Source organism: Cervus canadensis, chromosome 32, assembly GCF_019320065.1.
Source record: "Cervus canadensis isolate Bull #8, Minnesota chromosome 32, ASM1932006v1, whole genome shotgun sequence".
Lineage (NCBI taxonomy): Eukaryota > Metazoa > Chordata > Mammalia > Artiodactyla > Cervidae > Cervus > Cervus canadensis.
Genome location: NC_057417.1, coordinates 1,038,434 through 1,052,717, shown reverse-complemented (window position 1 = coordinate 1,052,717; position 14,284 = coordinate 1,038,434). Strand labels below are relative to the sequence as shown.

The window sequence follows — 14,284 nt, the reverse complement described above, 5'->3', positions numbered from 1 at the left end:
GTGGCATTAGTGGTTAAGAACCCGCCTGCCAATGCAGGAGACACAGGAGACACGGGTTCAATCCCTGGGTCGGGAAGATCCCCTAGAAGAGGGCATAGCAGCCCACTCCAGTATTCTTGCCTGGAGGATCCCATGGACAGAAGAGCCTGGCAGGCTACACTACATGGGGTCGAAAAGAGTTAGACACGACTGAAGTGACTCAGCATGCAGCATGGGGCGGGGTGGGAGGGTGGGGTTGGGGTGGCAGGGGTGGGGTCTGGAAGTGAGAGGCAACCGCTCTGTCAGAGAAGTTGGAAAGCAACAATTGTGCAAAGAGAGGACCAAGACAGAGAGGACAAAAGGGCTGAGTACAAGCTTTTTCTGCTCCAGGCAAGTGCTGTCTAACCGTCTTCTTGAAATCACGGGAGAAGGAGCACCAAAGAAATTCCAGTACATAGATGGTCGGCGGGAATTTGAAAACAGGCAGTACCCAGTGAAAGGGTCAACAATCTCTTTTCTGTCTGGTGCCTGTATTTATTATTTCAGTGTGTGCTGCTGTGCTGAGTCACTCAGCCACGTCTGACTCTGCAACCCCATGGACTCTAGCCCGCCAGGCTCCTCTGTCCAGGGGATTCTCCAGAGTGGGTTGCCATTCCCTTCTCCAGGGGATCTTCCCAACCCAGAGATCGATCCCAGGTCTCTTGCATTGCAGGTGGACTCTCTATGGTCTGAGCCACCAGGGAAGTCACATTTATACATTTCAGCGTGGTAAAGGGATTTCATAGGCTCACTGAAGATACTGGTTCACCCAATCTTATTTTTATTATATACCTCTTAACCAAAAGTTCTACTGCAGGGATCTTCAAAAACCTAACTCTTTGGGTTGAGAAGAAGCTACCTGCTATTTGAGGAGATTCTCAAAGGGTGTTGAGAGTTTGTATCAGTTTCCTCTTCATGCCCTACCTACACTGGGTACAACGTAAAAACACTTGGAATTTAAGATCTAGAAGGGACTCTGGCCTTCTTTCCAACAAGATGCCTCACTTACGATGAGAAAACAGAGACAGATACTGGGCTGGCGCTGGTATTCACAGAAGGGAAGGATGAATGTGGTCTTTCCCAAGGTACCAGCAGAGTGCGAGCTGGAACCGTCCATACCCAGCGGCCTGTCGTCAGCGTCCTTTTCACTCTGTGGGCTCTGCTGTCCCTATGGCTTTTTTTTTTTTTCAGTCGGAGGAGAGAAAACACTTGCTCCACAGACTCATTTATGAAGAAACATGTAAGCAGTCTGACAGAGCAATGGGTCCTGGGACCCAGTCTGCTTCATCTGAATCTTCTGTGTCTCTAAAGAGCTTTCCGTCCATTTCCTAATGAAACATGCACGTTCAATTACTTGCAGAAACCACTAACTTTAGATGAAAATTATATGAAATCTGAAAACCACAGTTTTGATGTATGCTTTAGCATTTCCTACATAAGGAGGAATTCCCACGAGCTACAGAGGGTGAGATGGCTGGATGGCATCATCGACTCAATGAACATGAGTTTAGGCAATCTCCGGGAGTTGGTGAAGGACAGGGAGGCCTGGTGTGCCGCAGTCCATGGGGTCGCAAAGAGCCAGACACAACTGAGCACCTGAACAACGACGACAACTACATTTTCAAGGAAGGCTGAAATTCAGTCTCACAGAAAGGCTAGAAGGAAGACAAGCCAAAGGGTTGTTTCCTAATAGTTGAAATAAGCCAAAAAGAGCAAATAACCCACAGACATGATGGACCAAACCTCTGTAAGGGCAAAGTGGCTTTGGAAAACCATTTTCTTTAGTCACAGAACATCCTTAGTAAAATGAGAAGGGAAAGAGCATCTGTTTTTTTAAGACTGTTTCAGACATCAGTGTCTACTTCTATTAGTGAGATCTTAGATGTTTTAGCATCTGCTGCAAAGGAGGATTCTTCAAACGTTATCCAACCTGTACTTACTCACTCAGATCTCTTGCCACCAAACCAAATCTCCTTTTCCCCTTCTCAAGCAAATCCAGTACAGTTTCCCAGAACCGAAGCCCTATCTTTTGTCCAGTTATCAACTATAAACTCTGTGAATATTCTGAATCTATTACAGAAAAGAAAAGACTTCCACCACAACATCAGTGCAAACAGAAGAAGAAATGGACCACCACCTCCAGGGAAAGTGCTGACAGCCAGCCCTGGAAGCTCAGCAGTCATGAGGTGTCTCCCAAGGTCTCAGGTCAATCCTCTAAAGCCAACAGAAGCGAGTCACAAAGCCAACCGTAAGGGCTCTGACAATCTTAACTGGACTTTCCTAATTATGCCTGAATTTCTGTTTATACTTATGCTATTTTCCCCAGACTTTAATCCCTTATTTTTTTTTTAGAGTATTAACTGTTTTAAAGAAAAAGAGAGAGAAAAGGAACAAGAGCAACAACATAATCAAGTTTACAGAATGTAGAAGTAAAATATGAGACAAAAGTTCACAAAGGATAAGGGAGGCAGATGGAAATACACTCTTGTAATCATCTTACACTGTTCATGAAGCAATGTAACCTTCACTTGAAGATAAAATGTGATTCATGAAAGAGGCGTACTGTAATCTCAGAGGAGTGCTTGGCCAACAGAAATATATTATGGCCAGATACGCAATTTTAAATTTTCTAGGAGCCACCATTAAAAAATAAACAAATAAAATGAATTTCAATATTTTAAATTTAAATTTAAATATTTTAAAGCCCAATATATAAAAAATGTTATCATTTCAACATGTCATTAATCATTCAAAATCACGCATGTTTTAAATGTGTAACATCTCAGTGTGGACTAGCCATATCTGAAGGACTCATTAGCCATGTGTGGTCAGTGGCTACCATACTGGGCAGTTAGCTCTAGAGCAGGGGTCAGCAAACTTTTCTGTAAAGGAACAGAGAGTTAACATTTTGAGTTGTGTGGGCTACACGGTCTCTGTCATAACTACTCAAATCTGTCATTGTAATGCAAAGCAATCAGAGACAAAATGTAAATTAATAGGCACGGCTGTGTTCCAATAAAACTTTATAAAAACATGTCAGCCAGATGTGGAAGGAAATGGCAGCCCACTCCAGTATTCTTGCCTGCAGAATCCCATGGACAGAGGAGCTTGGTGGGCTACAGTCCACATACAGTTTGCCAACCATTATTCTGGAGCAATGACAAAAATTAACACAAAGAAATATAAGCAAAAAGTTGACAGGGAAGATAAAAATGGGAGGCTATAGTATCAGTAAACACTAAAGAACACACAATTCATCCGAAAAGAGACAGAAAAGAAGTACAGAAGGACAGAGAACAATCAAGACAAATAAGAAAGAAACACCAAGATAGAAGACAGGTTCATCTGCATCATTAATTAGGTTAAGAATAAATTAGGCAGGCATTGCCAGAATGGATCAAAAAGCAAGATTCAACCATAAGCTGTTTATAAGAAACCTACTTAATTATAAAGACAAATAAGTTGACAGTAAAAGGCAAACATATAGCATAAGAAACAAGAGTGGCTATATTAATAGCAGATAAACATCAAAAAAGTTATTTCTAGAACCGAGAAGAAATATTCCACAATGATAAAATGGGAAATTCATTAAGAAGACATAACAATCTATAAGACAGGCATCCATTTATCAAAAGAGATTCAAAATACATGAAGAAAAAATTGATTAAATTAAATGGAGAAATAAATCTACAACCACAGTTGGCGATTTCAATACCACTCTCAGTAGCTCAAAGAAAAAGTAGACAACCCTCCCACCCCCCCCCCCCAAAAAAAACCCAACTACAACAATTAAAAAAACTTAACTCACAATCAGTAAAGATATAGAAGAGTTGAGCAAAACCATGAACCAATGCAACTTAAAATGATATTAATGGAATATCACACTCACCCGAGTACACATAGAACATGCACCAAGACAGAACACATGTCAAGCCATAAAACAAGTCTCAATAATTATCAAAGAAGTTCTAAATAACTCATGTGTTAAGGAAGAAAGCACAAGAGAAGTTAGAAAATATTTGTAATAGATAATAGTGAAAAGACAACATGTCAAAATATGTGGAATGCAGCTAACAAAGACTAAAGGAAAATTCACAACTTTAAATACTTCTACAGAAAAGAAGAAACATAACTTCAATGAGTTAAGTTCCTACCTTACAATGGGAGAATAACATATGAAATCCAAAGAATCCAAAGAATAACTATTAAATTCAAAATAAGCAGAAGAAATGATAAGAAGAGTATAAATAAATGAAAAAAGAGGACAAAAATGCAATATTAGATAAACGCTGGTACTGAGAATTAACACCTAGCAAGGAAAAAAAGAGAGACAACACAAATTACTAATATTAGAAGTTTTTAACAGGATGTTATTATAGATCCTACAGATACTGAAATTATAAGGGAATATTTTCAGCTAATAATTTTATGCTAATAAATTTGACAACTTAAAACAGAATATTCCTTGGAAAACACAAATTCATAAAGCGATATAAGAAATAATAGACTCGTATCTATTAAAGAAATTCAGTTCACCATCAGAAACCATTTCACAAGAAACCCTTATGACCAGATGTCTTCACTGGTCTAAGTAAGTGTTAGTCACTCAATCGTGCCCAACCCTTTGTGACACCATGGACTGCAGCCCACCAGGCTCCTCTGTCCATGAGATTTTCCAGGCAAGGATACTGGAGTGGGTTGCCATTCCCTTCTTCAGGGGATCTTCCCAACCCAGGGATTGAACCCAGGTCTCCTGCACTGCAGGCAGATTCTTTACCGACTGAACTACAAGGTAAACTTGACCAATAATTTAACTAACGCCCCCTTCCCCTCAAATCATACACATACTGTCACCAAATAACAGAAGAGGAACTTCTTAACTATATGAAGTCAGTATAATTCTGATACCAAAACTTGATGAAGATATAAAAAAAGAGCAAACTATAACCTAATGAACATCATGAACAAAGATATAGAAATAATTAACAATATATTAAAATCTGGCAACATGTAAAAAGGAGTGTTGATACATTATAACCCAGTGGATATATTGGGTCCATGACCAATGGACCCAATCCATGACCCAGTTGGATTTCTCTCAGGAATGCAAATCTGATTAAGCATTCAAAAGCCAACCAATGTCATTCAAAATATTAACAAAGGGCAAAACCATATGACAATTTTGAAAGACAGGACTTCCCTGGTGGTACAGTGGATAAAAATCCACCTGCCAATGTATGGTACATGGGCTTCACCCCGTCCAGGAAAATTCCACAAACCACAGAGCAGCTAAGCCTGTGTGCCATGACTACTGAGCCCGAGCGCTAGAGCCCACGAGCCACGGCCACTGAGCCCTCGAGCTCTACAGGCTGTGCTCTGCAACGGCAGAAGCCACCGCAGTGAGAAGCCTGCACATCGCAGTAAAGGGCAGGCCTCGCTCACTGCCACTAGAGAAAAAGCCTGCAAGCAGCAACAAAGACCCAGTGCAGTCAAAATAGATAAATAAAATTAAACGTAAAAAAATTAAAGAGGCAGAAAGATACAGAAAGAGTATCTGAAGATACCCAACAACTATTCATGATACAAAGTCTTAGCAAACTGGAAATGGAGGGGAACTTTCTCAACCTGAAAAAAGACTTTTACGAACAACCTAACAATCATAGTTCAAGGGGAAACACTGAACTAATTTCCCTTTTCTAATACTGTAAGCAAGGAAAGGCTATCTACTCTTCCCACTAGCATTAAAGGTGCTAGTTGGTGCAATAAAGCAAGAAAAAGAAATAAAAGACACAAAGATTAGAAAAGATATAAAAGTGTTATTAGTAAGCCAACATGATTGCATAAATGAAAAACCCTGTAGAATATTAGGAAAAAACCCAACCTGTCAGAATACGCAAATTTTAAAAGGCTGAAGGGATGTAAGATCAATATATATATATAGACTTGGAGGGACTGATGTTGAAGCTGAAACTCCAATACTTTGGCCACCTGATGCAGAGAGCTGACTCATTTGAAAAGACCCTGATACTGGGAAAGATTGAGGGCAGGAGGAGAAGGGGACGACAGAGGATGAGATGGTTGGATGGCATCACTGACTCAATGGACATGGGTTTGGGTAGCCTCTGGGAGTTGGTGATGGACAGGGAGGCCTGGCATGCTGTGGTTCGTGGGGTCACAAAGAGTCGGACACAACTGAGTGACTGAACTGAACTGGTATATAGACTTCAATATATATAATGAAGAATTAATTATATATCCATATAGAAGCAGCAAACAATTTGAAAATGAAACAAACAATTCTACTTATGGTCACATAAATAATATAAATATTTAGGGAAAAATGAACATAACTACTGAGCCCACACGCTCTAGAGCACATGCTCCACAAGAGAAGCCCATACCCTGCAACTAGAGAAAGCCTGCATGCCCCAACAAAGACCCAGCACAGACAAAATTTTTTAAAACATTCTTTTTTGTGGAATACAAAGGATCTAGAATAGCCAAAACAATACAAAAAAGAAGAACAATTGTTTATTGGCGGGTTTATGCTACCTGATTTTGAAAGTGAAAGTTGCTCAGTCATGTCCAACTCTTTGCAACCCCATGGACTATATATAGTCCATGGAATTTTCCAGGCCAGAATACTGGAGTGGGAAGCCTTTCCCTTCTCCAGGGATCTACCCAACCCAGGGATCGAACCCAAGTCTCCCACATTGCAGGCAGATTCTTTTAGCAGCTGAACCACAAGGGAAGCCCAAGAATAATGGAGTGGGTAGCCCATCCCTTCTTCAGAGGATCTTTCTGACCCAGGAATTGAAGCGGGGTCTCCTGCATTGCAGGCGGATTCTTTATCAACTGAGTTATCAGGAAAGCTTACTATAAAGTCAGAAGTAAGAAAGTGTGGTATTGGCATGCTGCTGCTACTGCTGCTAAGTCACTTCAGTCATGTCTGACTCTGTGCGACCCCTTAGACAGCAGCCCACCAGGCTTGGCTGTCTCCGGGATTCTCCAGGCAAGAACACTGGAGTGGGTTGCCATTTCCTTCTCCAATGCATGAAAGTGAAAAGTGAAAGTGAAGTCGCTCAGTCGTGTCCGACTCTTTGAGACCCCATGAACTGCAGCCCACCAGGCTCCTCTGCCCATGGGATTTTCCAGGCAAGAGTACTGGAGTAGGTTGCCATTGCCTTCTCCAGTATTGGCATAAGAACAGGTATAAAAATGAGTGGAACAGAAGGGTCCAGAAATAGACCTAGACATACATGGTCAATTTATTTTTGACAAAAGTGCCAAGTCAATTTAAAAGGGAAGAAAAGTCTTTTTAACAAATGTTGCCAGAACAACTAGATGTCCATATAGAAAAAAATAAACCCTGACTCTTATCTCATACAAAATTCATTTGAAATGGCTCAGGGTTAAATGTAAAAGCTAAAACTATAAACCTCCTAGAAGACAGGTTTCTAGAAAATTATTGCAACCTTAGGTAGGCAGAGTTTAGTGACAAGGAAAAATCCACCAACCATTAAAAAAAATTATTAATAGGACTTCATCAGCATTAAAAATATCTGCTCATCAAAATACATCACTAAAAAAATGAACACACTACCCCAGACTCAAATAAAATGTACTTGCAGCACAAATATTTGACAGAAGATGTGGATCCAGAATATATAAAAGAACTCCTACAAATCTACAGTAAAAAGAGGCAAGAGACTTAAATATCTACCTCACACAGAAGATATCTGAATGGTTAGGAAGCACACAAAAAGGCGGTTAACCAGAGAAATGCAAATTAAAATCACAATGCAATACCACATATCTTCTAGAATGGCTAAAAAAGACTGATAGTTCAAAGTGTTGCCAAGGATTTGGAGCAACTGGAACATTCACATAATGTTCCAGCAATGGGAGTATAAAATGGAGCATCCACTTTGGACAACCATTTGGCAGCTCCTATAAAACTTAACATACACATATCCTAAGAACCAACAATTCTCACCTTAGACATTTACTCAACAGAAATGAAAACACATACCCACAAAAAACCATTTTACTGAAATGTTCACAGTAGCCTGATTTATAACAGTCCCACCTGGAAACAATCCAAATGTCCACCAAGAGATGAAAAGGCAAACACTGCATATTCATACAATGAAACGTGACTGAAAACAAGCTCTCGATACACACAGCACTAAGGGGGAATTTCAGAAAGACTGTTAAGTAAAATAAGTCGACCACAACACTGAGTGATGACATTTTTATAAATACTAAGAATAATCAAAATTAATCCACAGTGGTAGAAATTTGGAATAGCTGCTTAGGATAGGGGGGCTTGGCGTTGCTTGAAGAGGGATACAATGAAAATTTGAGGTGGGAGGTAGAAATGTTCTAACATCTTGCTTTGAGTGGTGGTCACACGGGTGTATATAACTATTAAAACCCTTTGAACTAATAAGTATTTTAGATTTGCACATTTTGTCATATGTTAATTATACCTCAATTTAAAAAACTTCTAAAAACCGTTTTAAAAGTATGGAAGGCAATCCAAAATATTAACAGCGATTGCTTCTGGGAGGTGGGATTATGGCTAATTTTTTCTTTGCTGATTCACACTTTTTTCATCTTTATAATTTTCTGTACTGAACCCCCGCCTTCCTCTCCCACCACCATTTTCTACGGCACTTATGTTTTAGAGTTTCACAAAGATCCTAAAATGCCGCCAGTATTCATCTTCTGAAAGTACTATAGGATTACAGGTAAGTAACAGAAGTGTGTGTCAAGCTCTCCTTCCACAGCGGGCGTGTGGCTCAGTGTCTACGTGGGACATGGAAGGGGCTCAGCAGCTCAGCCAGAAGCAACGGGGCAGCCTGGGGAGGGGAAGAGGTCCGACGTGGGGGAGCTCAGCTCTGACCCCGGCTCACTCACTGAGTGGAGGGCGGGGCACGGAGCCCCTGTTTCTTCACCCCTAAGATGGGAATAAGATGTATCCCCTTTTCTGCCTCACTGGGGTTTTGTGGGTGTTAGCTGAAATGGTCTATACAGCACAGAAGGAATTAAGGAAGTAGTAACTTCTGATATTATGTGAAAAGTCAGAAAAAAGTCTTTCTCACAAGTCAGATTTACTACTCTTAGTTCCATGAGAAACAAATAAGAACTTTGCTGGGACGACGCAAAGCTGTTCAAATCAACAGCCGAGAACTCTTACCTGTTGGCGTAATGGTGATTCTGCAAACCATAGGAGACGCACTGCGTGTTCGGCCGCTTTGGCTCAACCTCCTTCCAACTATCTTCTGTCCACTTTCTCTTCATCTGCTTCTCCTCACGTTTTTTCCCCACATAGTCAGCATAGGTCTGGATGCGATAGCTCTCTGCATACTTGCTGGTATTGACAGCTACAAGGAAAAGAAAAAATCCTTAACAAAGGGTCTGGCCTGGCCCCAGGATGTCGGAAAAGTGGCTTGAGGTCATCAAAGGAACCCTGAGGTCAGGTCTGCCATTGAGAAGCCAGGTGGCCTTGGGAACATCCCACGGCTCTCCCCATCTGAGTCTTCTCACCTGGAGAAAACAGAATCCTGCTCCCCAGCCTCCCTTACAGTGCTCCGTAAACTGTGAAGAACCAGAAGGATGTAAACAAGACATTAATTTTCAGAATATCTGCAGGTAACATTACTGCCTGAAAAGTGCTCATTTTCAGAGTAAGAAAATGAAAAACAAAACCAAACCACCAAGGAAAACTGTTGTGAAAATAAAGATGACAAGAAAGCAGTATGGCCAGCAGTGCTGATCCCTGTAGGTCTACTGCATGCCTGTGCCTGGGGCTCTGCACACGTGATGTCTAACCTTCACAGGACACTTGCAAGCGAGAAATCACCTTTGTTGAATATAAGCAAGCTGGGGCACGGAGGCGGAGGCTGCCACAGGCCACACTGCACCAGTGGCAGGGAGGAAAAGCAGGCTGCTTGGACCTTAAGGCCAGGGCCCTGCTCGAAGTTCTGCACTTCACTTTGGACTCTGCAGATTCAAGACAGTCCCACCATAGTTGAGACCTGCCTCTTCTCTTTCTCTCCTTAAAGCCTGCTAATTCTCTGTAATGTGCTTTCTGGCAGGAGTTCTTGAGAGCCAGAGCTTGTTCCCTTTTTGGTGTTAATGGGTGATAAGGCCAGGACCGTCTTCCTGCCTCCTTCTTGGAGGCTGGGGGCTGGAACACGGTAGTGGCCTGGGAGTGAGGACCCACAAAAACCATGTGGAGAGGCCCCTTGTGCTGCTCTGGTTTCGGCAGTGTGAGCACACACTTCCTGCCCACTGGTTATTACCCCCCCAGCAGCAAGACAGTAAGGGCTGGGCCCTGCTGGCGGGGGGCTGCGGGAGCAGACCTGGGACCTGTGCTGCTGGAAAAGCACCATGATGTCTGAGTCTGCGTACCCACTTTCAGCAACTTCTTGGTACAGAGTAAAGGAAGTGAATGTTAGTCGCTCAGCAGGGTCCGATGCTTTGTGACCCCATGGACCATAGCCCACCAGGCTCCTCTGTCCGTGGGATTCTCCAGGCAAAAAGACTGGAGTGGGTTGCCATGCCCTTCTCCAGGGAATCTTCCTGACCCAGGGGTTGAACTCGGGTCTCCTGAGTTGCAGGCGGATTTCTCACTGCTTGAGCCACGTACAGAGTGGTTCCCAGTAAATATCATATGAATGAATGTAGCAAGTGATGATGGACACACCAGACCTGGACAAGGGACTCCTGTACTCCAGGGACCTTGAGCCGCAGGGACAGACACCTAGATGAGACGCAGATACCCCCTGCATATCTGACACAACCAGCTTCACTCCAAGCAGACCATATTTGCCCAAAACTCCTCAGCACAACAGTAGTTTATAGAATGTCATGCCTTAAATGCTTAGCCATCTGAAGAGCAAAAGCAAAGTAAAACACAAAAAGAAAAATAAGGAAAGACTCCCACTCTTTATTTAAAGTATTTTTTTTCTTAAGAAGTTTGCTATACTTTTCAAATATTCACTCTAGAATTAAAGAGGGGTAGGGTGGGGTGAGGAACAAACCCTAAAGGTATTAAAGAACTTTCATACTGTCCCAAGGAAGTAGAGTGAGTTAATGAAATGTGAGCTCAAAACAGTGTGCTCTGACTCACTCACAAGGAGATAAACAGAAAGCAATCAGTTCTGCAGATAACACTATCGACCAAAGTCACTCAGATCAGAGAACTGCAGAAACAGGATCCTTTGCTGAAAATCCTATTCCTCAGGACGGTTACTTTTCTAGCTTCCAAGGGACTGCACTTCTGACTTTCTCAGCTCATTCATCTAACTGCCCCACAATCTGTGCCTCCAACCAACATCATCCATCCATGCCTCTGCCCAGCAGTTGCTCACTAACTGCCTGTCCGTCCCAGGGACCATGCTAGACATCTGGCAGAACAAGACACAGTCCCCACCTCTCGAGCCCACCTTCTCACAGGCAGGCTTTATGCAGTTATGTAAGCCTGAGACTACCTACTACATGACAGGTTCACCTCTCAGTGCGATGGACGCTGTGAACCCACAGATTCTACGTGCTTATTCTGTACCGGTCGTTGGCAAGTGAGCATCTGCTGGATTTTCCTCTTTAGGTTTCACTCCTTACTCAGGCAGGTTTATTTTGAAGCGTGTCCCCAAGGGAAGACATCTGCCGCAATGCCTCTCTCGAGTTTAGTTTGGACTACCGAGTCAAAGAGGAGGCTTGAGTCAACATTCACCATGAAAGCAAAGGTGATGATAAGGTCATAAAGGAGCCGAGATGATCTACTTAACAGCATCCGACTGTTTCCAGTAATTTGGGTCCCAGCCCCATGGACAAATGCTTCAAAAGCTCCCTGACCATGATGGGGAATTTATCTGAGCACATTTGGAACGAGGAGCGCTTAAAGGGGGAAACAAATAACAATCCCCTTTTCACTGCTGGCCTTCACATGGCAATAATTTACCAGCATTCCTTCAAGTCCCAGCAGCTTTGCAGCTCTCGGCCTTTAATCTGGAAGCCAGCTCTGGCGCAGAGCCACCCCTCTAATGGATGAATCAGCAAAATGAATTGGCTGTCAGCTGCGTCCTTCAGTGATTCCAGCTCGCCTGTCAGAAGCGGCGTGGAGCAGGCGGCTTGGTAACACTAACCTTTTCCAAATTTGTCAGGGAAATGATTCAAGGCCATCTTTCGGCCATGCCACTCTGTTGAAGCCACTGCAAAACCAGACACGGTGAGGGCCCTCCCCAGCTCCCTGTGGGTGAACAAGAGCACCTCCTCTCCCGCAGACTTCACCCACCCACAGCTTCGCTGAGCCGGGCGCCCTGTCTCGAAGCATTTAATCTTTACAACCACCCCACAGGGAAGAGACGTTCTAGTCATCACACAGATAAAGAGACTGAATATCAGGGAGCCGAGCACGCCTGCTTACGGTCTTGCAGAGCAAGCGACAAAGCTGGTTTGGAACCAACATGTGAGCTTTTAAAAAAATATAACATTGCCACAAGTCTGACATATATTTGTGTATTTATGTGTCCATTTAGATTGAGGATTATCTCATAAAATGCTTCCTTGAAGAGGACTTTTAAAGAATTACTTACAATGTTTAGGTTTTTTTTTTCCTAAAAATGTAGACCCTTCCACTACTATCAAGGAAAAAGTCTCTCCAACTAGGTCGAGAGCTGCATTGTGTTCACAAGAAGACTTAATGTAACACATAGAGACCCTCCTAAATTGATCTATAGATGTGATGCAATTCCAATTTTTAAAATTCCATTTTAATAAAAACATTGAAAAAATTTTTAAGAGATTAAGAAAAATCTCAGCAGAACACTGAGCAGCGGCAGCCAGGGACTAGGGGGATGAGGTCAACCCCCGGGAGGTGAGGGAACTCTGGGAGTGATGCACTGCCCTCTGTGTCTTGACTGTGGTGGAGGCTACATGATGGTGTGCGTTTGTTAAAACAAAGACCCGGCCAACAGAACAGCGTATGTGTATTTCATGGTATATAAATTACATCTCAATCATTCTGTGGAATTTGAAAGGTCTGATTCCAAATTTTAAATGGAAGACAAATGGGCCAATAATAGCCCAAACATCTCTGATGAAGAATAAGAAAGGGGGACTTCCCTGGCTAGCTAAAAAGCTTATTGTAAACCTGTAGTACTTAAGACAGTGCCGTAATGGTACAGAGATAAACAAACTGACCCGTGGTACAGGAGAGCCCAGAAACAGACCTAGGCATCTGTGAAACTCTGATATCTGACAGCGGCAGCATGACGGCGTGCAAAAGGAAAAGTTGGAAAAATTGTTTATCCACGGGAAAAAAAGAAAAAGAAAAAAAACTGGATTCTTACTCACACCAGGCCAAAAAATCAACTCCAGATGGATGAAGCACTTAAATGTCAAAAGCAAACTTTGAAAACTTGAAAAGAAAATAAAAGTGAATATCTCTTCCTGAGCTTGAAGTAGGAAAGAATTTATGAAGATACAAAAAAAATGTTAAGCATAAAGAAAAGATCAATAAGTTTGGCTACATTAATATGAAAACTTGTGTCTGTCAGAAGATACTCTGAGGAGGGCAAAGACAATCTACATGCTGGGAGGAGATATTTCTAACATGTGCAACTGATGGAGGATTAGCACCAGAATACATAAAAACGCCTAAAAATCAGTAAAAGAGGACCCAACAGAAAATTGGGCAAAAGACACAAAAAGCACGCCCAGTCATTTCACAGAAAAGGGAGCATAAAATGCTAATAATTATATAAAGGAGTTGCTCAACCTCAGGCAAAGCCAAATTATGAGCACTTAAATAAGGTATCATTTTGTAGATTTGTAGGGGCTGGGGGAAGGCAGGGGGAACAGGAGACAGAGGAGGAAAGAGGAGAGAGCGAGAGTGAGTCTGAGGGCTACAGAGGCACACAGCATCAAAAAAGCAAGAAAAGGATCAACGTGATTTTTATGAAAGTGGTTCCCCCTTCCCATGTTCCCCCACCAGGAATCAGGGGTTTGGGATGCTGGAGGAACAACAGATTCTTGTTACAATTTGTTAACGGTATTTCAGCTCTTCCGGTTGAGTAGTGGTTTCACAGATGTTCATGACATTGTAAACAAATTGTTTAGGTTTTCTGTTGTATACTCGGTCCAACTCCTAAGGGCTGTTTCTGAGACTAAGTCTGAAGGTCTCTTGTAGGAGGTAAGAGTTACTTCCAGTTTCAATGTCTCTGGCGATAAGGAGGTGTCCCTGAATGGTTGGAGT

The 14,284-nt window shown here is 42.4% G+C and overlaps 1 protein-coding gene across 1 annotated transcript in view; it reads right to left on the bottom strand.

Annotated features, from left to right (window-relative positions):
* The window catches only part of LOC122432858 (poly(A)-specific ribonuclease PARN-like), an 853,726-nt gene that overhangs the window by 42,097 nt on the left and 797,345 nt on the right, over positions 1-14,284 (bottom strand). The window contains 1 exon segment of the mRNA XM_043455121.1: positions 9,221-9,407. Coding sequence (XP_043311056.1) covers positions 9,221-9,407 — 187 coding nt within the window.